Source organism: Callithrix jacchus, chromosome 2, assembly GCF_049354715.1.
Source record: "Callithrix jacchus isolate 240 chromosome 2, calJac240_pri, whole genome shotgun sequence".
Taxonomy (NCBI): domain Eukaryota; kingdom Metazoa; phylum Chordata; class Mammalia; order Primates; family Cebidae; genus Callithrix; species Callithrix jacchus.
The window spans coordinates 12,774,015-12,801,698 of NC_133503.1; the positions used below are offsets into that span (position 1 = coordinate 12,774,015).

At 52.9% G+C, this 27,684-nt stretch overlaps 1 protein-coding gene across 1 annotated transcript in view; it reads right to left on the minus strand.

Moving 5' to 3' along the window:
- Positions 1-826: 826 nt before the first annotated feature.
- The window catches only part of MUC3A (mucin 3A, cell surface associated), a 29,430-nt gene continuing 2,572 nt past the window's right edge, over positions 827-27,684 (minus strand). Inside the window, exons 2-12 of the mRNA XM_078365737.1 lie at positions 7,543-27,519; positions 7,250-7,435; positions 5,407-5,522; positions 5,227-5,291; positions 4,207-4,355; positions 3,779-3,844; positions 3,266-3,428; positions 2,545-2,718; positions 2,363-2,457; positions 2,168-2,220; positions 827-2,007 (exon numbers count right to left, since the gene is read on the minus strand). Of these exons, the coding sequence (XP_078221863.1) occupies positions 1,966-2,007; positions 2,168-2,220; positions 2,363-2,457; positions 2,545-2,718; positions 3,266-3,428; positions 3,779-3,844; positions 4,207-4,355; positions 5,227-5,291; positions 5,407-5,522; positions 7,250-7,435; positions 7,543-27,519 (21,086 nt within the window). The 3' untranslated portion in view covers positions 827-1,965. The remainder of the gene's footprint in view (positions 2,008-2,167; positions 2,221-2,362; positions 2,458-2,544; positions 2,719-3,265; positions 3,429-3,778; positions 3,845-4,206; positions 4,356-5,226; positions 5,292-5,406; positions 5,523-7,249; positions 7,436-7,542; positions 27,520-27,684) is intronic.

Consider the following 27,684-nt stretch of genomic DNA (forward strand, 5'->3'; position numbering starts at 1 on the left):
GCTGGCAACAGCCCAGACCAAGTGAAGGACCCTCCATTCCCACCCTGGGAAGCCCCTCTCTCTTCCAGCCATCCCTCCCCATCCCCCGCCTCAACATGGTCCTTTCCAAATGTGCAGCTTCCAGCCCTTCTCCTGGTCAGTGTGCCCATTCATTCCTGAGACTTTATGGTCTTGGTCTCCACCCTGCCCAGAGTCAGAGGTGATGAAAGGCCATGATGGGCCCCTGCCCAGGGCAAAGATCACAGGAGCCTCTCCCAAGCCCACACCCAAACAGCCAAGGGGACACAGTATTTCTGATCACCCTTGTCTCCTCAGACAGGCCTGACTGCCCAAGATAGCAGGAACAGAAGGGCACCATGAAAGCATGGACAGGCTCTGCTGTGTGCGTTGGCTATCAGGGTTTGGGGGTCTTGTAGGGGGGACTCGAGATCTTTGGCGAGGCCCAGCTTTACCCATTCTTGCAAAGGGTGGCTGGACCAGGCGGCCCTAGCCCCGGGGCCACCCACCTTCCTGACCCAGCACCAGGGGTCTCATTCCTCCCTAAGCCCCCTGTGTAGAGGTCCCAGCAGTGGTGGGGGTGGGGAGAGCACAGATGATGAAACTCAGGGGCCCCCAGCCACTCCCCAACAAAATGGGTTCCTGCCAACCTCTGTGTTTTTATGAGGAACGTCATGGTCCCCAAGGGGACCCACAGATCTGCTCCTTCCTTCCTGGGAGACTCAGGTGCTCCCAGGATCCTCCTGCAGCACCATCTCTGGAAATCCCTGTTCTCCAATCAAGTGGAGACCACTGGGAGGTGAAAGGGAGACAGACAGAGAGCAGCTTCTTTTGCAATCAACTCTGTATTGTGTTCACATGGAGACCTGGAGATGTGCCGACCTCCTGTCCCCAAAGCAGATCTTCCTGACCAAGGAGATTGAGGATTTCAGGGCTCAGAGTTACCGAAGGAATGGAGGTGACACCCGGGAGAGAGAGGAGAGAAGGGAAAAAGGAGGGGATGGGAAAAGGCAGTATTGAGGGTGGAGGGGAGAGAGGTCTAGGGGAATGAGGAGGAGGGGAACTGAGGGGGCTGCCTTTCCTTGGGGATTGGGGAACTCATGCCCTGCCCCCACCCACGGGGCCCCATGGGTGAAAGAGATGGAGAATGGAGAATAGGGTGGTGGTGTGATGGAGGGAACAGCAGCTGGGGTATCCTAAAACACAGAGGCTATCTAGACATTGCCAGGGATGGGGGTGTGGGGAGAGGAGGGAAGATTTAGGGCTGGGACACTGGGATGGAGGAGGTAAGCATTCTCGGGGGAGGCTACCAGGAGGGAGAAGGGGAGAAGACCAAAACTGGGGGAGATGTAGGGCTGGGGGACTGGGGACAGGACGGATGAAGGAACGGGCTCAGAAGGGGAGAAAATACAAGGAATGAGAGCAAGAGACACATAAGGGAGTTTGATCTGGAGAGGGCAGGAAATGGGATGGGCTGCAGGCTGCCTCCAAGTTCAAGGTAAGAAAGAGGCAGTAGAGAATTGAAAGGGAAAATAAGAACCAGGGCCGGAGACCAGGTGAAGGACAAGAGAATTGGAGGATCCTAGAGAGGCAATGGAAACATGAGGGCTGAGATGGGAGGGCAGAGTGGGGCCAAGAATTGACCAAGGCCAAGCCCCTGTGGTTTTCACAACAACCGGGCGAGGTATCATACAGGAATGTTGTACCCATTTTTCAAGTGAGGAAACTGAGGCTCGTTACTGACTTGCCCAAGGTTCCACAGTGGAAGAGTCTGGACGTGAACTGGTTTCTAGGTGTATTTCAGCCAGGTTGGAAAGAGATGGATGTGATTTGGGGGAACAGTCTCTGTGCCCAAGAACAGCAGGAGCCTGGGCTGCACGGGTCCTAGGGCCGCCTCTTGAAATGGACGCAGTTCGGACCCTGTGTCCCAGGCAGGGCAGAGTGGGTGGTGAGGGGGCACCGCAGGGCTCACACTGAGGACGAGGTCATCTCCGGTCTCTTGATGTGCACCTGTCGCGGAGTTACAGTGAGGGACTGGAACAGGGAGCCACTTGTTTGGGAGGTCACTGCTGATGCAAGCCCAGCCCCCTCCCTGCCCTGGTGGTGCCTGGGGAGGGAATCTGGAATGGAGGCTGGAGAGTTCCTTGGGCCCCCCACTTTAGCCCCTCACCTTCATGGTGGTGTCCACGTTCTCCAAGTCCACATGGAAATTTTTATCCTTGTCTAGAGAGAGAGAGAAGGGAAGAGGAAGGAAACTGAAGAGAGAAGGGGAAGGAGGAGATTGGAGGAAGGCAGGGAGGGCATCTGTCCTCGCAGTGGTGCCCAGGAAAGCCCCTGCCCGCTTCCCCCGGGAGGCAGGACTCACCCGTTGTGTCGTCCTCCTCGAAGCCCAAGTTTGAAAAAGTGCCCACGACTTCCTCATCCCAGATCTCGAACCATTTCCTGTCCTGGTCCCAGGACCTAGGTGGGTGGGCGAGCGGTCAGGCAGGGCCGGCTGCCTGGGCCCCTTGCCCACCCTCGCCCTCCGGCTCCACCCGGCGGGCTCACCGGCCTCGGCGCTGGCCGCCCCCTCCTCGGGAGCGCACCACCAGGACGCCCAGCGCCAGCAGCAGCAGCAGCAGTAGGGCGGCGCCCGCCGCCAGGCCCCCGACCAGCGCCCTCCAGTGGATGGCCACCTCGCAGCGTGGGCCAGAGAACCAGTGCGTGTCCGTGGAGAAGCAGCTGTGGAAGGGAGCAAGGTGGATCCCTTCACCTCCCAGCTCGGGATCCACCTGTGCTCCTGGACCCCGCGGGGGCGGAAGAGGGGCGGGGCTCCACCTTAGGCCGGCGGCGGGGCGGGTTCCAGCCTAGGGCCAGGGGAGTGGGTTGCACCCTAGGCAAGGGAGCGGGGCTCCACACTAGAACTAGGGGGCGGGGCTCCACCCTAGAACCAGGGGGCGGGATTCTGCACTAGAACAAGGGGGTGGGGATCCACCCTAGAAGGAGGAGGCGGGGCTCCACGCTGAAACAAGGGGGCGGGGCTCTACCCTAGGGAGAGGGGTGGGACTGCATCCTAGGCAAGGAGGCGGGGCTCCACCTTAGGGCTATGGAGCAGAGCTCTGAGGCAGGGCTCCTCCACCTTAGGGTAAGGGGGGTGGGCTTGGAGCAGGACTCTGGGGACCAGGCTCCACCACAGGGCCTGGGGGCAGAGCCGGAGTGGGGCATGGGGTGGGGTTTCATCCTGGAATGAGTGGGCGGGGCTCAGGCGAAGCTGATGGTGGGGCCTCACCGACAAGCAGGACCGCTCCTCTCCAGAATACACTGGCCCTGGTGACACTCGATGGCGTCGTCCACGCCCGACGTACATTTGGTGACGCAGCGGAGCCGGGTCGCCTCCACCAAGGGAAAGTAGAACTCCTCATAGCCTTTGGGAGCGGCGCGGCGGCAGATGGCTAGGGGGTTGGGGAGGGGGTTGCAGAGAGACAAGGACCTCATCCATTCTATCCAGGGGCCCGATTATGGTGCCTCTGAAAATGCGCGACCAGGACTCCATTTCCTGGTGGGGTGCCATGGGGTAGACCCTGGGATTAGATGAGGGGAGGCCTGCCCCAGCACCCTCACCCTCTCCTCGTGGCCCCTGCTGTCCTCAGGTGGAAGCCACTAACCAGCGCAGGAAGGGCTGCCCTGAGTCACATCACTTGCCTCCGTCGAAGGCCTCTCCCTGCCCCCCCAGCTTCAATGGGCAAACGTCCCTGGTGGCAGGAGTCATGGAAGACCACTCAGCCCTTTACGCCACCCTCACCTTTCGGAGTCAGCTCTGTCCTGCTGCCGTTGTTCACCTTGATGGAGTCAGGCTTAAAGCACAGGGCTGCGGGAACACAGGCACAGATGGAATGGAAGGGGCAGGTCAAGGGGTTAAGATCAAGGGGTTAGGGCCAGAAATCAGGACAGGCACAGGGAGGGCAGCGAGGGCTCTCTCCTTCTGGAGGAGTGTGGAGGGGCCACGAAGGAAGACTCCTGTTCCCTCCCTCATCTCATCCAGGAAACGCAGGTCCTGGGGAGACCCTCCCTAGCCCCACCCTTGACGCTGTTGTGTGTGGACTCGTGCCCCTTCTCCCCACCTGCCAGAGGTACCACAGGGCTGGCACCTGAGCCCAGAGGCCCCTGGCTGAGCTGGAGTGGGCTGGGGTAGCGGCTCTGGCCTGGCCCCTCCCTCCAGCCCAGGCTCACTCTGGGAGTCCTGGCAGCTGTCCGAGTTCTGGCTGGCGTTCTGCAGCCCCTCCTTCAACACCATCTTCACCTGCTCGTACTCGCTCTCTAGCTGCGGGCTGAAGGGCATCTCCAGCAGAACCAGGTAGTCCACCACGATGCTGCCATTCCTGAGGGGGCCGCAGACTTAGAGAGTGCCCCATGGGCACTGACGTGCACCAGAGGGGAAAGGGGGCAGAGGTCATGGTATCCTTTTCAGAAGAGGCTGCCAGCATCCCTGACTTGGTCAGCCTGGGAAGGCAGGACAAGGAATGATTGACCTACTCTCTCTCTGTTTTTTAGAGACAAGGTCTTCCCTTGTCATCCAGGCTGGAGTGTAGTGTTGTAATTTTAGCTCACTGCAGCCTCTAACTCCCCGGCTCAAGTGATCCTCCCTCCTCAGCCTCCCAAGTATCTGAAATTACAGATATGCACTACCAAGCCTAGCTAATCATTTTATTATTGCTATTATTATTGTAGAGATGGATTCTCACTATGTTGTCTAGGCTGGTCTTGAACTGATCTCAGGCGATCCACCCACCTCGCCCTCCCAAAGTGCTAGGATTACAAGTGTGAGCCCCAACATCCAGCCTGACGTTCTCTTTGTGTTGTATCACGCCATCGTCCACCAGGCGCCCCTGGGTGCACTCTCTCTTCCTCTCTCTTTCTTTTTCTCTCTCTCTAATGCGGACCCACCCAGTAGAGCAGGGGCAAGGCAGAGGGAGACGAAGTCACCAATCCAGACACCACCTTCCCACATGTCCCTGTAACTTCTCTCCCTCCAGTGTGCTGAAGAAGAGAGGCACCACCCCTCCTCCAGAGAAATAGCCCCAGAAAACGATCTCAAAAAATACCCCAAGGAGTGATTCTTTGTGTACCCCCTCCATCCCCCTCCACCCCTCTCTTTATAAAACCTGATGATTACAAAAGCAAGGAATGTGTTCTTTCTGTGCACATTGCCCCACGCAGCGCCGCCTCCACAGCCCCAGACGGGTCCCCTACCTCAGGGACAGGATCTCCACACCCTTGAAGGTGAAGCCCTGCACGCCTGCGTAAATTTTCTGCATCTGGAACACCAAGGACCCCAGGGCTCAAGTCTTGAACCTGCGGGCCTGAGGGCACCCACACGCCCAACCTCACACCCAGGGGAGAACCTTAAATTCCCCTCCCCCTGCCCCTTACCTGATTCCAGAAGGTGTTGTTGAAATCCCTGTAGGCCTGGGAAGTGTTGTCGTTGAGGTCGGAGGAGAACTCCTGGTCGACAGACACTTCCATGGCCACCTCGGTCTCCACTGAGTCTGCACACAGCATGCATGTCCCTAGTCACTTCTCCGTCTGGTTTTGTCTGACACCACTACCACCTCCACCTCCCCCCAACCCACAGGCTCCTCCTGCTGCTCCTCTCCAAGATCCCTGAGGACTGATGCACAGAGGCAGGAACAGAGGTGGGAATTCAAGGATGCATTAGGCCTCAGGAGGCTGAGGCAGGAGAATCGCTTGAACCCAGAAGGCAGAAATTGCTGTGAGCTGAGATTGTGCCACTGCACTCAGACCTAGGTGACACAGCAAGACTCTGTCAAAAAAAGGAAATAAGGAAAGGGGGGGGATTGTGTGGAGATGAGGGGAAGCAGGCAGGAACACAGCGGTGAGCCTGTGGTCCCTCCCATTTACCCCCGCGGTGGGCGGGTGTCTGTGTCCTAATCCCCAGAACGGTGAGTATGCTGTACTACATGGCAAGGGAGGATCAAGGGTGCAGATGGAATTCGATTGCTAATCAGCCTAACTCTTTTTTATTGTTGAGATGGGGTCTCATTCTGTCGTCCAGGCTGGAGCACAACAGTGTGACTGGATCATAGCTCACTGCAGCCTTGACCTCCAAGCCTCAATTGATCCTCCTGCCTCAGCCTCCTGAGTAGCTGGGACCATAGGGACATGCCACCATGCCCAGGTAATTTTTAAAAAATATTTTTTTTGTAGAGATGGGGTCTCACTGTGTTGTCCAACCTGGTCTTGAACTCCTGGCCTTAAGCAATCCTCCCCCCATGGACATCCAAAATGCAGGGATTACAAGACAATCAGCTGATTTTTCTTTTTTTCTTTTCTTTTTTTTTTTTTGAGACAGTCTCGCTCACTCTGTCATCCAGACTGGAGTGCAGTGGTGAAATCTCAGCTCACTGCAACCTCCACCTTCTGGGTTCAAGAGATTCTCCTGCCTCAGCCTCCTGAGTACTAGGATTACAGGTACCTACCACCATACCTGACTAGTGCTTATGCTTATAATAGAGATAGAGTTTCACCACATTGGCCAGGCTGGTCTCAAACTCCTGACCTCAGGTGATCTGCCCGCCTCTGTCTCCCAAAGTGCTGGGATTACAGGCGTGAGCCACGTGCCTGGCCTAATCAGCTGATCTTGTAAAAATTAACATGGACAATTCAGGGAGGATCCAAAGTCCTCACAGAGTCCTTAACAGTGGAAGAAGCAATAGCGGAGCCCAGAGTCCATCAGAGGGAGCCCAGAGCCCATCAGAGGGAGATGAGGCTATGGGAGAAAGACCCAGAGGGATGCAGGCTTGCTGGCTTGGAAGATGGAGCCAGGGACCCTGGCACATGCAACATGGGAGGCTCCAGAAGTTGCAAAGGGCAAGGAAGTGGATGCTTCCCTGGAGCCTCTGGAAGAGAACACAGCCCTGGTGACGCCTGGATTTCAGCCCAGTGACACCCACGTCGGACTTCTGATCTACAGAATTGTAACATGGTAACGTCGTGTTGTTTCAGCAGCCAGGGTTGTGTGTGTTGGTGCAGCAGCAGTTGGAAACGGATATATATCCAAGCAACCCAAGTCAAGAAATGGGCTTAGGAGGGAATGTGGTTCCCAGCCACCTCTTAAGGGTGAGGACACAGGGCAGTGGAGGGCATGGGAGAGATGGCAGGGAGGGAAGGATTGGGCAAAATGGCATGGGTGCCTCCAGGTCGCACACAGGGATAAGTCTGGGGAAGTGCAGAAGGCAGAGCTCTGGTGACTCACCTACATCCACCTGTTCCACAGCAAACTCACAACTGGAACCATAGAAGGTGCTGGGACACTGGCACTTGAGGCCATCCCAACGACCCCCATTCTGGCATGTGTTCTGGAGCTGACAGCGGTCCCCAGAGAACCCCGGACGGCAAACACACTGGCCCTGTTCCCAGGTGCCATCATTGTCACAGGTGCCTGGGAAACATGGGAAGAAAAGGAAGGTCAGGATACAGCCTGACCTCAGTGACACAGGAATTTTGCAGGGGAGGGAGGAGGCAGAAGAGGGAGGCAGAAGGTCCAACCTGCAGTGGTGGTCAGCCTTGACTGTGTGGTCATCTGGGAAGTGACGGGAGTTGTCCTGCGTGATGTGAGGGTGGTAGGTGTCTGGGTAGTGGTCACTGGTGTCTCTGAAGTCCTGGTGGTGTGTGGGAAGGAGTGTGTTGACTTGCTTGAAGTCCTCAGGACAGTCGGAAGGCTAGTGCTTGGTTTCGTGGCAAGTGGGATGGTAGAGACTCCAGGAAGAGGTGGGGGGATTATGGAGCTGGTGCTCAGCCAGGTCTCACTGATGGGCATTTGAGTACTTGTGAAAACTGTGCTTGTAGGTACAGTCCCAGTGCCTGTGGAACTGGAAGCATTGGTTGCGATGCTGGGCAAACTTCCTGGAGTCACGGAAGAAGTGTCCATATACGTAGGAAGGGCAGTTCGCAGACTGATGGAGCTGGGACTGGTGACCATTTCAGTGGTAAAGGGAAAGACGATTAATGGGATGGTGGTGGAAGTAGCTTGAGTGCTGGGATCCATTTCAACACACGGATCAGTGGGAGAGGCTGGGACTATTGTAATTGTTATAGTTTCTGGACAGGGTGTGGTGGAGGGAAGAGAAATATAAGAAAAGGGGGTTATTTCAGTGAGAGTTGTGGTCAGAGAGGAGCTGGTTGGAGACAGGCTGGCAGTTGCAGAGGAAGAGAGAGTAGGAAAGGCTGTGACAGAAGAGGAACTCACATTTTCTGTGCTGAAAATGTGTGGTGAAGAAGGGGCAGAACGAGTGGTAGTGGAGAATGCTGGAGTCATGCTGGCGGAAGACGGAGAAGAGGACATTATGGTAGTGGGTGTTGAGGACCAGATGATGGCACTGAAAGGAGTCACGACTGCATTTGTAGATGTCCTTCCCCTAGTGAAAGATTCCGTCGCAGACTCACTTGGAGACGTGAGTGAAGTTTGCACGGAGAGGGCTGAAGGACTTGTTTTAAGGGTGGGTGAATGTGTGCTAGTAACAGGCGCCTCTGATGTTGACATGATGGTGCTCAAGGTTGCTGATGGAGGAAGAGTATCAAGAGCGGACGTGAAGGAATCCGTGCTGCCAAAGCTGAGAGTGGTAGGTACAGGGGACGTTTGTGTCCCGGTGGCAGAGGTCAGTACAGGAGGGGTATGCGTTGGGGTTTCAGGTGTAACCAGAATACTGGTACTAAGGGAACTGATTGGGGTGTTTTCAGTAACTCCGAGGGTCGTTCTCATGGTGGAAATGGTGGGAGAGGGTGTGCTCACAAGGGATGAGCTTTCTGTATTTGAGATGGAGGGAGAAGATGAAATGATGTGTGTTGGGGATGGTGAGGTACTGACATCAGTGGGTGTAGAGGGAAGGTGTGTAGCTGTAGTCGAGGAAGTGCTGGCACCCAAAGATGAGGGCGCAGCAGTTATTAGTGTTGTGGTGGGGATGTCTGTACTCCAAGAAGATGGAGTTACAGCTGTGGAGGTCACCCCAGTCTCCAAGGAAGTGGGAGTTAAGGTGATGGCAGTTGTGAATGTGCTGGCTGTGGAGTAGATGGTCGAGTAAGTGAAGCTGGGAGTACTGTGTGAGGTGGTCTCGGTGGTGGGGATTGAAGATATGAAGCTGGGAGTACTCTGTGAGGTTGTCTCAGTGGTGGGGATTGAAGAGGTGAGGCTGGGAGTACTGTGTAAGATGGTCTCAGTGGTGGGGATTGAAGAGGTGAAGCTGGGAGTACTGTGTGAGGTGGTCTCAGTGGTGGGGATTGAAGAGGTGTAGCTTGTAGTACTGTTTGACGTGGTCTCCGTGGTGATTGTTGAAGGGATAAAGCTGGGAGTAGTGTGTGAGGTGGTCTTGGATATGGTGATTGAAGAGGTGAAGCTGGGAGTACTGTGTGAGGTGGACTTGGTGGTGAAGATTGAAGAGGTGTAGATGGGGGTACTCTGCGAGGTGGTCTTAGTGGTGGGGATGGAAGAGGTGTAGCTGGTAGTACTGTTTGAGGTGTTCTTGGTGGTGGTTGTTGAAGAGGGAAAGCTGAGAATAGTGTGTGAGGTGGGCTCAGTGGTGGGGATTGAAGGAGTGAAGCTGGGAGAACTGTGGGAGGTGGTCTCAGTAGTGGAGATAGAAGAGGTGAAGATGGGAGTACTGTGTGAGGTGATCTTGGTGGTGAAGATTGAAGACATGAAGCTGGAACTACTGTGGGAGGTGGTCTTGGTGATTCGTACTGAAGAAGTGAACCTGGGACTAGTGTGTGAGGTGGTCTCAGTGGTTGGGATTGAAAAGGTGAAGCTGGGAGTACTGTGTGAGGTGGTCTCAGTGGTGGGAATTAAAGAAGTGAAGATTGGAGTACTGTGTGAGGTCGTCTCGCTGGTGGTGACTGAAGAGGTGAACCTGGGAGTCTTAGTGGTGGGGATTGAAGATGTGATACTGGGAGCACTGTGTGAGGTGGTGTTGGTGGTAGGAATGGAAGAGATGAAGCTGGGAGTAGTGTATGAGGTGGCCTCAGTGGTGGGGATTGAAGATGTGATACTGGGAGTACTGTGTGAGGTGGTGTCAGTGGTAGGAATGGAAGAGTTGAACTTGGAAGTACTGTATGAGGTGGTCTCAGTGGTGGGGATTGAAGATGTGATACTGGGAGTACTGTTTGAGGTGGTGTCGGTAGGAATGGAAGAGATGAAGCTGGGAGTAGTGTATGAGGTGGTCTCAGTGGTGGGGATTGAAGATGTGATACTGGGAGTACTGTTTGAGGTGGTGTCGGTGGTAGGAATGGAAGAGGTGAAGCTGGGAGTAGTGTATGAGGTGGTCTCAGTGGTGGGGATTGAAGATGTGATACTGGGAGTACTGTGTGAGGTGGTGTCAGTGGTAGGAATGGAAGAGGTGAAGCTGGTAGTGTATGAGGTGGTCTCGATGGTGGGGATTGAAGAGGTAAATCTGGGAGTAGTGTGTGAGGTGGTCTCTGTCGTGGGAATTGAAAAGGCAAAGTTTGGAGTTCTTTGCCAGGTGCTCGAGGTGGTGGACATTGAAGAGGTGAAGCTGGGAGTACTGTGAAATGTCGTGTCGGTGGTAGGGACTGAAGAGGGGTAGCAGGGAGTACTGTGTGTGCTGGTCTCAGTAGTCGTGATTGAAGAGATGAAGCTGGGTGTAGTGTGTGAAATGGTCTCAGTTGTGGTGATTGAAGATGTGACGCTGGGAGTACAGAGTGAGGTGGTCTCCATGGTAAAGATTGAAGAGGTAAAACTGGCAGTAGTGTGTGTAGTGGTCTCAATGATGGTAATTGGAGAGGTGAAGCTGGACTTAGTGTGTGAGGTAGTCTCAGTGGTGGGGTTTGAAGAGGTAAAGCTGGGACTACTGTGTGAGGTGGTACCGGTGGTGGGGATTGAGGAGGTGAAACCGTAAGTACTGTGTGCGGGGGTCTTGGTGGTCGGGATTGAAGAGGTGAAGCTGGGAGTACTGTGTGAGGTGGACTCGGTGGTGGGTATTGAAGAGGTGAAGCTTGGAGTATTGTGTGAGGTAGTCTTGGAGGTTGTGGTTGAAGAACTGAAACTGGGAGTACTGTGTGAGGTGGTCTCGGTGGTGGGGATTGAAGGGGTGAAGCTGGAAGTGCTGTGTGAAGTCATCTCGGTGGTGAAGATTGAAGAGGTGATGCTGGGAGTACTGTGTGCAGTGGTGTCAGTGGTGGGTAAAGAAGAGGTGAAGCTGGGAGTGCTGTGTGAGGTGGTCATGGTGGTGAAGACTGAAGAGGGGAACCTTGGAGTAGTATATGAGGTTGTCTCAGTGGTGGGGATTGAAGATGTGAAGCTGGGAGTACTTTGTGAGGTGCTCATGGTGGTAAAGACTGAAGAGGTGAAGCTGGGAGTACTGTGTGAGGTGGTCTCGGTGGTGGCGATTGAAGATGTGAAGCTGGGAGTACTGTGGGAGGTGGTTTTGATGGTGGATGTTGAAGAGGTAAAGCTGGGTGTAGTGTGTGAAGTGGTCTTGGTTGTGATGATTGAAGAGGTGAAGCTGAGGGTACTGTGTGAGATTGTCTCAGTTGTTGGAATTGAAGAGGTAAAGCGGGGAGTACTAAGTGAGGTGGTCTCTGTGGTGAAGATTGCAGAGGTGAAGCTGGGAGTACTGTGTGATGTGGTCTCTGTGGTGGGTACTGAAGAGGTGAACCTAGGTGCAGTGGGTGAAGTGGTCTTGGCTGTGATGATTGAAGAGGTGACGCTGGGAGTACTGTGTGAGATTGTCTCGGTTGTGGGAATTGAAGAGGTAAAGCGGGGAGTACTAAGTGAGGTGGTCTCTGTGGTGAAGATTGCAGAGGTGGGGCTGGGAGTACTGTGTGACGTGTTCTCTGTGGTGGGTACTGAAGAGGTGAAGCTGGGCGTAGTGTGAGAGGTGGTCTCTGTGGTGGGGATTGGAGAGGTAAAGCTGGGAGTAGTGTGGGAGGTCGTCTCAGTGGTGGGGATTGAAGAAGTGATGCTCATAGTAGTGTGTGAGGTGGTCTTCGTGGTGAGTTTTGAAGACGTGAAGCTGGGAGTACTGTGTGCGATTGTCTCTGTGATGGGGATTGAAGAACTGAAGTTGGAAGTGGTGTGTACAGTGGTCTCGGTTGTGAAGATTGAAGAGGTGAAACTAGGAGTACTCTGTAAGGTGGTTTCAGTGGTGGCTATTGAAGAGATGAAGCTGGGAGTACTGTCTACGGTGGTATCAGTGGTGGGTATTGGAGAGGCGAAGCTGAGAGTACTGTGTGAGCTGGTCTCAGTGGTCGGGATTGAGGAAGTGAAGCTGGGAGTATTCTGTGAGGTGGTCTCAGTGGTGGGTATTGAAGAGATGAAGCTGGGAGTGCTGTGTGAGGTGGTCTCGGTGGTGGGTATTGAAGAGGTGAAGCTGGGAGTGCTGTGTGAGCTGATCTTGGTGGTGCTGATTGAAGAGGTGAAGCTGGGAGTGCTGTGTGAGGTGGTTTTGGTTGTGTGAATTGAAGAAGTGAAGCTGGGAGTACTCTGTGATGTGGTCTTGGTGGTGGGTATTGAAGAGGTAAAGCTGGGAGTGCTGTGTGAGGTGGTCTCAGTGGTCGGGATTGAGGAAGTGAAGCTGGGAGTACTCTGTGAGGTGGTCTCAGTGGTGGGTATTGAAGAGGTGAAGCTGGGAGTGCTGTATGAGGTGGTCTTGGTGGTGGGTATTGAAGAGGTGAAGCTGGGAGTGCTGTGTGAGCTTGTCTCGGTGGTGCTGATTGAAGAGGTGAAGCTGGGAGTACTGTGTGAGGTGGTTTTGGTCGTGTAGATTGAAGAAGTGAAGCTGGGAGTACTGTCTACGGTGGTATCAGTGGTGGATATTGAGGAGGTGAAGCTGAGAGTACTGTGTGAGCTGGTCTCAGTGGTTGGGATTGAGGAAGTGAAGCTGGGAGTACTCTGTGAGGTGGTCTCAGTGGTGGGTATTGAAGAGGTGAAGCTGGGAGTGCCGTATGAGGTGGTTTTGGTTGTATGAATTGAAGAAGTGAAGCTGGGAGTACTCTGTGATGTGGTCTTGGTGGTGGGTATTGAAGAGATGAACCTGGGAGTACTGTGTGAGGTGGTCTCAGTGGTCGGGATTGAGGAAGTGAAGCTGGGAGTACTCTGTGAGGTGGTCTCAGTGGTGGGTATTGAAGAGGTGAAGCTGGGAGTGCTGTATGAGGTGGTCTTGGTGGTGGGTATTGAAGAGATGAACCTGGGAGTACTGTGTGAGGTGGTCTCAGTGGTCGGGATTGAGGAAGTAAAGCTGGGAGTACTCTGTGAGGTGGTCTCAGTGGTGGGTATTGAAGAGGTGAAGCTGGGAGTGCTGTGTGAGGTGGTCTCGGTGGTGGGTATTGAAGAGGTGAAGCTGGGAGTGCTGTGTGAGCTTGTCTCGGTGGTGCTGATTGAAGAGGTGAAGCTGGGAGTACTGTGTGAGGTGGTTTTGGTCGTGTAGATTGAAGAAGTGAAGCTGGGAGTACTGTCTACGGTGGTATCAGTGGTGGATATTGAGGAGGTGAAGCTGAGAGTACTGTGTGAGCTGGTCTCAGTGGTCGGGATTGAGGAAGTGAAGCTGGGAGTACTCTGTGAGGTGGTCTCAGTGGTGGGTATTGAAGAGGTGAAGCTGGGAGTGCTGTATGAGGTGGTCTTGGTGGTGGGTATTGAAGAGGTGAAGCTGGGAGTGCTGTGTGAGCTTGTCTCGGTGGTGCTGATTGAAGAGGTGAAGCTGGGAGTACTGTGTGAGGTGGTTTTGGTCGTGTAGATTGAAGAAGTGAAGCTGGGAGTACTGTCTACGGTGGTATCAGTGGTGGATATTGAGGAGGTGAAGCTGAGAGTACTGTGTGAGCTGGTCTCAGTGGTCGGGATTGAGGAAGTGAAGCTGGGAGTACTCTGTGAGGTGGTCTCAGTGGTGGGTATTGAAGAGGTGAAGCTGGGAGTGCTGTATGAGGTGGTTTTGGTTGTATGAATTGAAGAAGTGAAGCTGGGAGTACTCTGTGATGTGGTCTTGGTGGTGGGTATTGAAGAGATGAACCTGGGAGTACTGTGTGAGGTGGTCTCAGTGGTCGGGATTGAGGAAGTGAAGCTGGGAGTACTCTGTGAGGTGGTCTCAGTGGTGGGTATTGAAGAGGTGAAGCTGGGAGTGCTGTATGAGGTGGTCTTGGTGGTGGGTATTGAAGAGATGAACCTGGGAGTACTGTGTGAGGTGGTCTCAGTGGTCGGGATTGAGGAAGTAAAGCTGGGAGTACTCTGTGAGGTGGTCTCAGTGGTGGGTATTGAAGAGGTGAAGCTGGGAGTGCTGTGTGAGGTGGTCTCGGTGGTGGATAATGAAGAAGAAAAGCTGGGAGTGCTGTGTGAGGCGGTCCTGGTGGTAAAGACTGAAGAGGTGAAGCTGGGAGTACTGTGTGAGGTGGTCTCAGTGGTGGATAATGAAGAGGTAAAGCTGGGAGTGCTGTGTGAGGCGGTCCTGGTGGTAAAGACTGAAGAGGTGAAGCTGGGAGTACTGTGTGAGGTGGTCTCGGTGGTGGATAATGAAGAGGTAAAGCTGGGAGCGCTGTGTGAGGCAGTCCTGGTAGTAAAGACTGAAGAGGTGAAGCTGGGAGTACTGTGTGAGGTGGTCTCGGTGGTGGCGATTGAAGATGTGAAGCTGGGAATACTGTGGGAGGTGGTTTTGATGGTGGATGTTGAAGAGGTAAAGCTGGGGGTAGTGTGTGAAGTGGTCTTGGTTGTGATGATTGAAGAGGTGAAGCTGAGAGTACTGTGTGAGCTTGTCTCAGTTGTGGGAATTGAAGAGGTAAAGCAGGGAGTACTAAGTGAGGTGGTCTCTGTGGTGAAGATTGCAGAGGTGAAGCTGGGAGTACTGTGTGACGTGGTCTCCATGGTGGGTACTGAAGAGTTGAAGCTGGGAGTAATGTGAGAAGTGGTGTCTGTGGTGGGGATTGAAGAGGTGAAGCTGGGAGTACTCTGTAAAGTGGTCTCAGTGGTGGCTATTGAAGAGATAAAGCTGGGAGTACTGTCTACAGTGGTATCAGTGGTGGGTATGGAAGAGGTGAAGCTGGGAGTACTGTGTGAGGTGGTCTCAGTGGTCAGAATTGAGGAAGTGAAGCTGGGAGTACTCTGTGAGGTGGTCTCAGTGGTGGGTATCGAAGAGGTGAAGCTGGGAGTGCTGTGTGAGGTGGTCTCGGTGGGGCGAATTGAAGAGGTGAAGCTGGGAGTACTGTGTGAGGTGGTTTTGGTTGTGTAGATTGAAGAAGTGAAGCTGGGAGTACTGTCTACGGTGGTATCAGTGGTGGATATTGAGGAGGTGAAGCTGAGAGTACTGTGTGAGCTGGTCTCAGTGGTCGGGATTGAGGAAGTGAAGCTGGGAGTACTCTGTGAGGTGGTCTCAGTGGTGAGTATTGAAGAGGTGAAGCTGGGAGTGCTGTCTGAGGTGGTCTTGGTGGTGGGTATTGAAGAGGTGAAGCTGGGAGTGCTGTGTGAGGTGGTCTCGGTGGGGGGAATTGAAGAGGTGAAGCTGGGAGTACTCTGTGAGGTGGTCTCAGTGGTGGGTATTGAAGAAGTGAAGCTGGGAGTGCTGTATGAGGTGGTTTTGGTTGTATGGATTGAAGAAGTGAAGCTGGGAGTACTCTGTGATGTGGTCTTAGTGGTGGGTATTGAAGAGATGAAGCTGGGAGTACTTTTTGAGGTGGTCTCAGTGGTCAGGATTGAGGAAGTGAAGCTGGGAGTACTCTGTGAGGTGGTCTCAGTGGTGGGTATTGAAGAGGTGAAGCTGAGAGTGCTGTATGAGGTGGTCTTGGTGGTGGGTATTGAAGAGGTGAAGCTGGGAGTGCTGTATGAGGTGGTCTTGGTGGTGGGTATTGAAGAGGTGAAGCTGGGAGTGCTGTGTGAGGTGGTCTCGGTGGGGTGAATTGAAGAGGTGAAGCTGGGAGTACTCTGTGAGGTGGTCTTGGTGGTGACTATTGAAGAGGTGAAGCTGGGAGTACTGTGTGAGATGGTTTTGGTCGTGTGGATTGAAGAAGTGAAACTGGGAGTACTGTCTACGGTGGTATCAGTGGTGGATATTGAGGAGGTGAAGCTAAGAGTACTGTGTGAGCTGGTCTCAGTGGTCGGGATTGAGGAAGTGAAGCTGGGAGTACTCTGTGAGGTGGTCTCAGTGGTGGGTATTGAAGAGGTGAAGCTGGGAGTGCTGTGTGAGGTGGTCTCGGTGGGGCGAATTGAAGAGGTGAAGCTGGGAGTACTCTGTGAGGTGGTCTTGGTAGTGAAGACTGAAGAGGTGAAACGGAGAGTACTGTGTGAGGTTCTGTCAGTGGTAGGAATTGAAGAAATGAAGCTGGGAGTACTGTGTGAGGTGGTCTTGGAGGTTTTGGTTGAAGAACTGAAGCTGGGAGTACTTTGTGAGGTGGTCTCGGTGGTGGGGATTGAAGAGGTAAAGCTGGGTGTAGTGTGTGATGTGGTTTTGGTTGTTATTATTGAAGAGGTGAAGCTGGGAGTACTGTGTGAGGTGGTCTCGGTAGTGAAGATTGAAGAGGTGAAGTGGGGAGTGGTGTGTGAGCTGGTCTTGGTGGTGTGGATTGGAGAGCTGAAGCTGGAGGTAGTGTGTGAGGTTGTGTCAGTAGTGTGGATTGAAGTAGTGAAGCTGGGAGTATTGTATGTGGTGGTCTCAGTGGTGGGTATTGAAGAGGTGAAGCTGGGAGTACTGTGTGAGGTGGTCTCGGTGGTGGATAATGAAGAGGTAAAGCTGGGAGTGCTGTGTGAGGCAGTCCTGGTAGTAAAGACTGAAGAGGTGAAGCTGGGAGTACTGTGGGAGGTGGTCTTGGTGGTGGCGATTGAAGATGTGAAGCTGGGAATACTGTGGGAGGTGCTTTTGATGGTGGATGTTGAAGAGTTAAAGCTGGGGGTAGTGTGTGAAGTGGTCTTGGTTGTGATGATTGAAGAGGTGAAGCTGAGAGTACTGTGTGAGCTTGTCTCAGTTGTGGGAATTGAAGAGGTAAAGCGGGGAGTACTAAGTGAGGTGGTCTCTGTGGTGAAGATTGCAGAGGTGAAGCTGGGAGTACTGTGTGACGTGGTCTCCATGGTGGGTACTGAAGAGTTGAAGCTGGGAGTAATGTGAGAAGTGGTATCTGTGGTGGGGATTGAAGAGATAAAGCTGGGAGTACTGTCTACCGTGGTATCAGTGGTGGGTATTGAAGAGGTGAAGCTGGGAGTACTGTGTGAGGTGGTCTCAGTGGTCAGAATTGAGGAAGTGAAGCTGGGAGTACTCTGTGAGGTGGTCTCAGTGGTGGCTATTGAAGAGGTGAAGCTGGGAGTGCTGTGTGAGGTGGTCTCGGTGGGGCGAATTGAAGAGGTGAAGCTGGGAGTACTCTGTGAGGTGGTCTTGGTGGTGACTATTGAAGAGGTGAAGCTGGGAGTACTGTGTGAGGTGGTTTTGGTCATGTAGATTGAAGAAGTGAAGCTGGGAGTACAGTCTACGGTGGTATCAGTGGTGGATATTGAGGAGGTGAAGCTGAGAGTACTGTGTGAGCTGGTCTCAGTGGTCGGGATTGAGGAAGTGAAGCTGGGAGTACTCTGTGAGGTGGTCTCAGTGGTGGGTATTGAAGAGGTGAAGCTGGGAGTGCTGTATGAGGTGGTCTTGGTGGTGGGTATTGAAGAGGTGAAGCTGGGAGTGCTGTGTGAGGTGGTCTCGGTGGGGTGAATTGAAGAGGTGAAGCTGGGAGTACTCTGTGAGGTGGTCTTGGTGGTGACTATTGAAGAGGTAAAGCTGGGAGTACTGTGTGAGATGGTTTTGGTCGTGTGGATTGAAGAAGTGAAACTGGGAGTACTGTCTACGGTGGTATCAGTGGTGGATATTGAGGAGGTGAAGCTAAGAGTACTGTGTGAGCTGGTCTCAGTGGTCGGGATTGAGGAAGTGAAGCTGGGAGTACTCTGTGAGGTGGTCTCAGTGGTGGGTATTGAAGAGGTGAAGCTGGGAGTGCTGTGTGAGGTGGTCTCGGTGGGGCGAATTGAAGAGGTGAAGCTGGGAGTACTCTGTGAGGTGGTCTTGGTAGTGAAGACTGAAGAGGTGAAACGGAGAGTACTGTGTGAGGTTCTGTCAGTGGTAGGAATTGAAGAAATGAAGCTGGGAGTACTGTGTGAGGTGGTCTTGGAGGTTTTGGTTGAAGAACTGAAGCTGGGAGTACTTTGTGAGGTGGTCTCGGTGGTGGGGATTGAAGAGGTAAAGCTGGGTGTAGTGTGTGATGTGGTTTTGGTTGTTATTATTGAAGAGGTGAAGCTGGGAGTACTGTGTGAGGTGGTCTCGGTAGTGAAGATTGAAGAGGTGAAGTGGGGAGTGGTGTGTGAGCTGGTCTTGGTGGTGTGGATTGGAGAGCTGAAGCTGGAGGTAGTGTGTGAGGTTGTGTCAGTAGTGTGGATTGAAGTAGTGAAGCTGGGAGTATTGTATGTGGTGGTCTCAGTGGTGGGTATTGAAGAGGTGAAGCTGGGAGTACTGTGTGAGGTGGTCTCGGTGGTGGATAATGAAGAGGTAAAGCTGGGAGTGCTGTGTGAGGCAGTCCTGGTAGTAAAGACTGAAGAGGTGAAGCTGGGAGTACTGTGGGAGGTGGTCTTGGTGGTGGCGATTGAAGATGTGAAGCTGGGAATACTGTGGGAGGTGCTTTTGATGGTGGATGTTGAAGAGTTAAAGCTGGGGGTAGTGTGTGAAGTGGTCTTGGTTGTGATGATTGAAGAGGTGAAGCTGAGAGTACTGTGTGAGCTTGTCTCAGTTGTGGGAATTGAAGAGGTAAAGCGGGGAGTACTAAGTGAGGTGGTCTCTGTGGTGAAGATTGCAGAGGTGAAGCTGGGAGTACTGTGTGACGTGGTCTCCATGGTGGGTACTGAAGAGTTGAAGCTGGGAGTAATGTGAGAAGTGGTATCTGTGGTGGGGATTGAAGAGATAAAGCTGGGAGTACTGTCTACCGTGGTATCAGTGGTGGGTATTGAAGAGGTGAAGCTGGGAGTACTGTGTGAGGTGGTCTCAGTGGTCAGAATTGAGGAAGTGAAGCTGGGAGTACTCTGTGAGGTGGTCTCAGTGGTGGCTATTGAAGAGGTGAAGCTGGGAGTGCTGTGTGAGGTGGTCTCGGTGGGGCGAATTGAAGAGGTGAAGCTGGGAGTACTCTGTGAGGTGGTCTTGGTGGTGACTATTGAAGAGGTGAAGCTGGGAGTACTGTGTGAGGTGGTTTTGGTCATGTAGATTGAAGAAGTGAAGCTGGGAGTACAGTCTACGGTGGTATCAGTGGTGGATATTGAGGAGGTGAAGCTGAGAGTACTGTGTGAGCTGGTCTCAGTGGTCGGGATTGAGGAAGTGAAGCTGGGAGTACTCTGTGAGGTGGTCTCAGTGGTGGGTATTGAAGAGGTGAAGCTGGGAGTGCTGTATGAGGTGGTCTTGGTGGTGGGTATTGAAGAGGTGAAGCTGGGAGTGCTGTGTGAGGTAGTCTCAGTGGGGCGAATTGAAGAGGTGAAGCTGGGAGTACTCTGTGAGGTGGTCTTGGTGGTGACTATTGAAGAGGTGAAGCTGGGAGTACTGTGTGAGGTGGTTTTGGTCGTGTGGATTGAAGAAGTGAAGCTGGGAGTACTCTGTGATGTGGTCTCAATGGTGGGTATTGAAGAGGTGAAGCTGGGAGTAGTATATGAGGTGGTCTCGGTGGTGGAGATTGAAGAAGTGAAGCTGGGAGTACTGGGTGAGGTGGTCTTCGTGCTGGTGATTGAAGAGGTAGAGCTGGGTGTAGTGTGTGAAGTGGTCTTGTTTGTGAAGATTGAAGAGGTGAAGCTGGGAGTACTTTGTGATGTGGTCTTGGTAGTGAAGACTGAAGAGGTGAAACGGAGAGTACTGTGTGAGGTTCTGTCAGTGGTAGGAATTGAAGAAGTGAAGCTGGGAGTACTGTGTGAGGTGGTCTTGGAGGTTTTGGTTGAAGAACTGAAGCTGGGAGTACTTTGTGAGGTGGTCTCAGTGGTAGGGATTGAAGAGGTAAAGCTGGGTGTAGTGTGTGACGTGGTTTTGGTTGTGATTATTGAAGAGGTGAAGTTGGGAGTACTGTGTGAGGTGGTCTTGGTGGTGGATAATGAAGAGGTAAAGCTGGGAGTGCTTTGTGAGGTGGTCCTGGTGGTAAAGACTGAAGAGGTGAAGCTGGGAGTACTGTGGGAGGTGGTCTCAGTGATCAGAATTGAGGAAGTGAAGCTCGGAGTACTCTGTGAGGTGGTCTCAGTGGTGGGTATTGAAGAGGTGAAGCTGGGAGTGCTGTGTGAGGTGGTCTCGGTGGGGTGAATTGAAGAGGTGAAGCTGGGAGTACTCTGTGAGGTGGTCTTGGTGGTGACTATTGAAGAGGTGAAGCTGGGAGTACTGTGTGAGGTGGTTTTGGTCATGTGGATTGAGGAAGTGAAGCTGGGAGTACTCTGTGATGTGGTCTCAATGGTGGGTATTGAAGAGGTGAAGCTGGGAGTAGTATACGAGGTGGTCTCGGTGGTGGAGATTGAAGATGTGAAGCTGGGAGTATTTTGTGAGGTGGTCTTGATGGTGAATCTTGAAGAGGTAGAGCTGGGTGTAGTGTGTGAAGTGATCTTGGTTGTGATGATTGAAGAGGTGAAGCTGGGAGTACTTTGTGATGTGGTCTTGGTAGTGAAGACTGAAGAGGTGAAGCGGAGAGTACTGTGTGAGGTTCTGTCAGTGGTAGGAATTGAAGAAATGAAGCTGGGAGTACTGTGTGAGGTGGTCTTGGAGGTTGTGGTTGAAGAACTGAAGCTGGGAGTACTGTGTGAGATGGTCTCGGTGGTGGGGATTGAAGATGTGAAGCTGGGAATACTGTGTGAGGTGGTCTCGATGGTGGTTGTTAAAGAGGTAAAGCTGGGTGTAGTGTGTGAAGTGGTCTTGGTTGTGATGATTGATGAGGTGAAGCTGAGAGTACTGTGTGTGGTGGTATTGGTGGTTGGAATTGAAGAGGTAAAGCTGGTAGTACCATGAGGGGTGGTCTCTGTGGTGATGATTGAAGAGGTGAAGCTGGAAGTAGTGTGTGAGGTGGTTTCAGTGGTCGGGATTGAGGAAGTGAAGCTGGGAGGACTCCGTGAGGTGGTCTCGATGCTGGGTCTTGAGGAGGTGAAGCTGGGAGTAGTGTGAGAGGTGGTCTCAGTGGTAGGGATTGAAGAAGTGAAGGTGGGAGTACTGTGTGAGGTGGTTGTGGAGATGAAGATTGAAGAAGTGTAGCTAGGAGTAGTGTGTGAAGTTGTCTCGGTGGTGGGAATTGGAGAAGTGACGCTGGGAGTACTGTATGAGGTTGTCTCAGTGGTGGGGATTGAAGAGGTGAAGCTGGAAGTAGTGTGTAAGGTGGTCTCGGTTGTGAAGATTGAAGAGGTGAAACTGGGAGTACTGTGTGTGGTGGTCTCAGTAGTGAAGATTGAAGAGGTGACACTGGGAGTACTGTGTGAGGTGGTCTCGGTAGTGAAGATCGAAGAGGTAAAGCGGGGAGTAGTGTATGAGGTGGTCTCCATGGTGGGAACTGAAGAGGTGAAGGTGGGAATACTGTGTGAGGTGGTCTTGGTGGCCAGTATGGAAGAGGAGAAGCTGGGAGGAGTGTGAGAGGTAATCTCCATGGTGGAGACTGAAGAGGTAAAGCTGGGAGTACTGACTGAGATGGTCTCAGTGGTGGGAATTAAAGAAGTGAAGCTGGGAGTACTGTGTGAGGTGGTCCTGGTGGTGGGGATTGAAAAGGTGGTGTAGCTGGGAGTACTGTGTGAGTTGGTTGTGGAGGTGAAGATTGACGAGGTAAAGCTAGGAGTAGTGTGTGACGTGGTCTCAGTGGTCGGGATTGAAGAGGTGAAGCTGGGAGTAGTCCGTGAGGAGGTCTCAGTGGTGGGATTTGAAGAGGTGAAACTGGGAGTACTGTGTAAGGTGGACTTGGTGGTGGGGATTGAAGAAGTGAAGCTGGTAGTACTGTGTGAGGTGGTCTCGGTGGTGAAGACTGAAGAGGTGCTCTGGGAAGTAGTGTGTGAGGTGGTCTCAGTGGTGGGGATTGAAGAGGTGAAGCTGCGAGTACTGTGGGATGTGGTCTTGGAGGTGGGGATTGAAGAAGTGAAGCTGGGAGTACTATGTGAGGTAGTCTCGTTGGTGGGTATTGAAGAAGTCAAGCTGCGAGTACTGTGTGAGGTGTTCTCAGTGGTGGGGGTTGAAGAGGTGAAGCTGGAATTAGTGGTGGGGATGGAAGAACTGAAGCTTGCAGCACTGTGTGAGGTGGTCTCAGTGGTCGGGATTGAAGAAGGTAAGCTGGGAGTACTCTGTGAGATGGTCTCTGTGGTGGGTATTGAAGAGGTGAAGCTGGTAGTTCTGACTGAAGTCATCTTCGTGGTTGTGGTTAAAGAAGTGAAGCTGGGAGTAGTATATAAGGTGGTCTCAGTGGTGGGAATTGAAGAGGTGAAGCTGGGAGTGCTGTGTGTGGTGGTCTCGGTAGTGGGGATTGAAGAGGTGAAGCTGGGAGTGCTGTGTGAGGTGATCATGGTGGTGAAGATTGAAGAGGTGAAGCTGGGAGTAGTATATGAGGTGGTCTCGGTGGTGGGGATTGAGGAGGTGAATCTGGGAGTACTGTGTGAGGAGGTCTCATAGGTAAAGGTTGAAGAGGTGAAGCTAGGAGTAGTGTGTGAGCTGGTCTCTTTGGTGGGGATTGGAGAGGTGAAGCTGGAAGTAGTATGTGAGGTTGTCTCAGTGGTGGGGATTAAAGAGGTGATGCTAGGAGTAGTGTGTGAGGTTGTCACGGTGGTGGGGATTAAAGAGCTGAAGCTGGAAGGAGTCTGGAAGGTGGTCTCAGTTGTGAAGATTGAAGAGCTGAGGCTCATAGTACTGTGTGAGGTGGTCTCGGTGGTGGGTATTGAAGAGGTGAAGCTGGGAGTAGTGTGAGATGTGGACTCGGTGGCGGTGATTGAAGAGGTAAAGCTGTGAGTACTCTGTGAGGTGGTCTCGATGGTGGGGATTGAAGAAGTGAAGCTGGGAGTACTCTGTGAGGCAGTCTTGGTGGTGAAGATTGAAGAGGTGAAGCTGGGAGTACTGTGTGAGGTGGACTCGGTGGTCGGGATTGAGTAAGTGAAGCTGGGAGTACTCTGTGAGGTGGTCTTGGTGATGGGTATTGAAGAGGTGAAGCTGGGAGTGCTGTGTGAGCTGGTCATGGTGGTGAAGATTGAAGAGGTGAAGCTGGGTGTACTGTATGAGGTGGTCTCGGTTGTGAAGGTTGGAGAGGTGAAGCTGGGTGTACCGTGTGAGGTGGTCTCTGTGGTGAGTATTGAAGAGGGGATTAAAGAAGTGAAACTGGGAGTACTGTGTAAGGTGGTCTTGGTGGTGGGTATTGAAGAGGTGAAGTTGGAAGTAGTGTGTGAGGTTGTCTCGGTGGTGGGTATTGAAGAGGTGAAGCTGGGAGTAGTATGAGAGGTGGTCTCTGTGGTGGGGATTGAAGAGGTAAAGGTGGGAGTACTGCCTGAGGTGGTCTTGGTGGTAAGGATTGAAGAAGTGAAGCTGGGAGTACTGTGTGATGTGGTCCCAGTGGTAGGGATTGAAACAGTGAGCCTGGGAGTACTGTGTGAGGTTGTCTCGGTGGTGAAGATTGAAGAAGTGAAGCTAGGACTAGTGTGTGAGGTGGTCTCTGTGGTGGGGATTGGAGAGGTGAAGCTAGAAGTCATGTGTGAGGTTGTCTCGGTGGTAAGGATTGGAGAGGTGATGCTGGGAGTAGTGTGTGGGGTGGTCTCTGTGGTGGGTTTTGAAGAGGTGAAGCTGGGAGTACTGTGTAAGGTTGTCTTGGTGGTGGGGATTGAAGAGCTGAGACTGGAAGTAGTATGTAACATGGTCTCTGTTGTGAAAATTGAGGAGGTGAAACTGGGAGTACTGTGTAAGTTGGTCTTGGTGGTGGCTATTGGAGAGGTGAAGCTGGGAGTGCTGTGTGAGGTGGTCTTGGAGGTGAGTATTGAAGAGGTGAAGCTAGGAGTAGTGTTTGAGGTGGTCTCTGTGGTGGGGATTGGAGAGGTGAAGCTGGGAGTACTGTGTGAGGTGGTCTTGGTGGTGGGTATTGAAGAGGCGAAGCTGGAAGTAGTGTGAAAGGTGATCTCTGTGGTTGGGATTGAAGAGGTAAAGCCAAGAGTACTGCCTGAGGTGGTCTCGGTGATAGAAATTGAAGAAGTGAAGTTGGGAGTACTGTGTGAGGTGGTCCCGGTGGTGTGGATTGAAAAGGTAAAGCTGGGAGTACTGTATGACGTTCTCTCGGAGGTGAAGATTGGAGAGATGAAGCTAGGAGTACTGTCTGAGGTGGTCTCTGTGGTGGGGATTGAAGAGGTGAAGCTGGGAGTAGTGTGTGAGGTGGTCTTGGTGGTGGCTATTGATGTGGTGAAGCTGGGAGTAGTGTGTAAGGTGCTTCCAGTTGTGAATATTGAAGAGGTGAAACTGGGAGTAATGTGGGTGGTTTTCTCAGTGGTGGGGATTGAAGAGGTGAAGTTGGGAGTGCTGTGTGAGGTGGTCTCTGTACTGAAGATTGAAGAGGTCAAGCTAGTACTGTGTGAGGTGGTGTCGGTGATGGAGATTGAAGAGGTGTAGCTGGGAGTAGTGTGTGAGATGGTCTCAGTGGTGGGGACTGAAGAAATGAAGCTGGGAGTAGTTTGTGAGGTGGTGTCTGTGGTGAAGATTGAACAGGTGAAACTGGGAATACTGTGTGAGATGCTTGTGGTGGTGGGAATTGAAGAGGTGAAACTGGGAGTACTGTGTGTGGTGGTCTCTGTGGTGCCTACTGAACAGGTGAAGCTGGGAATACTGTGTGACATGGTCTCGGTCATGGGGACTGAAGAGGTGAAACTGAGAGTACTATGTGAAGTAGACTCAGTGATGGGGACTGAAGAGGTGAAGCTGTAAGTACTGTGTGATGTGGTGTAGGTGGTGGGGATTGAAGAGGTGAAACTAGCAGTACTGTGGGATGTGGTCTTGGAGGCGGGGATTGAAGAAGTGAAGCTGGGAGTACTGTCTGAGGTGGTCTCAGTGGTGGAGATTGAAGAGGTGGTGCTGGGAGTACTGTGTGAGGTGGTGTCAGTGGTTGGTATTGAAGAGGTGAAGCTCGGAGTACTGTGTGAGGTAGACTCGGTGGTTGTTGAAGAGGTAAAGCTGGATGTAGTGTGTAAAGTGGTCTTGGTTTTGGTGACTGAAGAGGTGAAGCTGGGAGTAGTGTATGAGGTGGTCTCGGTGGTGAATATTGAAGAGGTGAAGCTGGGAGTAGTGTGTGAGGTTCTCTCGGTGGTGGGGATTGAAGAGGTGAAGCTGGGAGTACTTTGTGATGTGGTCTCCATTGTGGGGATTGAAGAGGTGAAGATGGGAGTACTATATGAAGTGGTCTCGGTAGTGGGGTCTGAAGACATGTGTGAGGTGATCTTGGCAGTGGGTATTGAAGAGGTGAAGCTGGGAATACTGTGTGAGGTGGTCTCAGTGCTGGTGATTGAAGAGGCAAAATTGGGACTACTATGTGAGGTGGTCTCAGTGGTGGGGATTGAAGAAGTGAAGCTGGGAGTACTGTGTGAGGTGGTCTCGGTGGTGGGGATTGAAGAAGTGAAGCTGGGAGTACTGTGTGAGGTGGTCTCAGTGCTGGTTATTGAAGAGGCAAAGTTGGGACTACTATGTGAGGTGGTCTCGGTGGTGGGGATTGAAGAAGTGAAGCTGGGATTACTGTGTGAGGTGGTCTCGGTGGTGGGGATTGAAGAAGTGAAGCTGGGAGTACTGTGTGGGGTGGTCTCAGTGCTGGTTATTGAAGAGGCAAAATTGGGACTACTATGTGAGGTGGTCTCGGTGGTGGGGATTGAAGAAGTGAAGCTGGGAGTACTGTGTGAGGTGGTCTCGGTGCTGGTGATTGAAGAGGTGAAGCTGGGTGTACTGTGTGAGGTGGTCTCGGTGCTGGTGATTGAAGAAGTGAAGCTGGGGGTACTGTGTGAGGTGGTCTTGGTGCTGGTGATTGAAGAAGTGAAGCTGGGAGTACTGTGTGAGGTGGTCTCGGTGCTGGTGATTGAAGAGGTGAAGCTGGGAGTACTGTGTGAGGTGGTCTCGGTGCTGGTGATTGAAGAGGTGAAGCTGGGGGTACTGTGTGAGGTGGTCTCGGTGCTGGTGATTGAAGAGGTGAAGCTGGGGGTACTGTGTGAGGTGGTCTCGGTGCTGGTGATTGAAGAAGTGAAGCTGGGGGTACTGTGTGAGGTAGTCTCGGTGCTGGTGATTGAAGAAGTGAAGCTGGGGGTACTGTGTGAGGTGGTCTCGGTGCTGGTGATTGAAGAAGTGAAGCTGGGGGTACTGTGTGAGGTGGTCTCGGTGCTGGTGATTGAAGAAGTGAAGCTGGGGGTACTGTGTGAGGTGGTCTCGGTGCTGGTGATTGAAGAAGTGAAGCTAGAAGTACTGTGGGATGTGGTCTCAGTGGTGGTGGTGAACAAGTTTGTTGTAGGAGTCATGGCTGTTTCTGTGGTCTGGAGAAAGGAAGAGGTGGGTGGGAGAGTAATGGTGGTGGACAATATACCTGTTGTACTTGTGGAAAAGGTGATTTTGGTCGTGGAGTCTGGGACAGTGCTAGTGGGAAAAGTAGGGTGCGTGGTCTCAGATGTGGGTGTAGACCTGGTGATGATAGCGGGGAGTGTGGTCACGAAGGCAGATGGAGGAGCGGTGCTTGTGGTATGACTGCTGATCGTTTCTGTGCTCGGGACAGGTGTGGAAGATAAAATGCTACTGATGAGTGTCGATAACATATTAGTGGCTGTGGGCTGAGAGGCCACAGTTGTCACGGAAGTCACTGTCTTTGTGGAAGTGGTTGAGGAAGTGATGGGGGTGGTAGAAGTCACTGCTCTTGTGAGGGTCGTAAACACGGGAGTTGGGGACAGGGTCGTATGGGCACTTCCAGTGGGCAGGGTCGTCTTTTCTATGGTTCTAGTTGTAGAGGAGATCGTAGTGTGGAAGGCTGTGTGTGTGGCTGAGACAGAGGAGGAGGGTGACACTGTCACTGTGGGAGTGTCCCTTGCCGTGGTGATAGAGGGAGAAGAGGTCGTCGCTGATGTTCCTTCCTCGGTAGTTGTAATAGGGTAAGGACTGGTGACGGTGGCCACTGGCGTCTGTGTCTCGGGGGTGGGGGTGTAAGAGCTGGTGAAGGCCACCTGCGTTGTGGTCACACAGATGGAGGTGGGATGGGAGACGGTGATTATAAAGCTCGTTGGATACGCGCACTCAGTGGTGGCCGCATAGACCAAGACAGTGGGTGGACTGGTTTCAACCTTGAAGGCAAACTTGGAGGCCAGGGTGGTTGAGGTGTTGGAACTGACTGGAGAACTGAGCAATGTTTCAGGGATGGGTGTGTCATGGGGGGAGGTAGTGCGAGTCATAGGTGCATTTTCCCTGCGGCCTGGAGCGGGAGAGGCAATCTGGGGGACACCGAGTGGCCACCCAGCTGCGCCTCTGGAGTGTGGAGAATTGCTGAGTGCCGCATGGGCTGCTTCCGCGGTGGGGAAAGGCACGTGAGAGATGGATGTGGCCGTGGAGAGAGGTCCTGCATTGGCGGCAGAGCAGAGGAATCCACTGGTGAACCGGTGGGTCATGCTGTCACATCACACCAAGTAAGTCCCACTCACCCATTTTCCAGCCAGCATCACAGAAGGAAGGACATGCCACAGCTCACTCCTGCATGGGAGGCAGCTTGGAGCTGGGCGCTGTG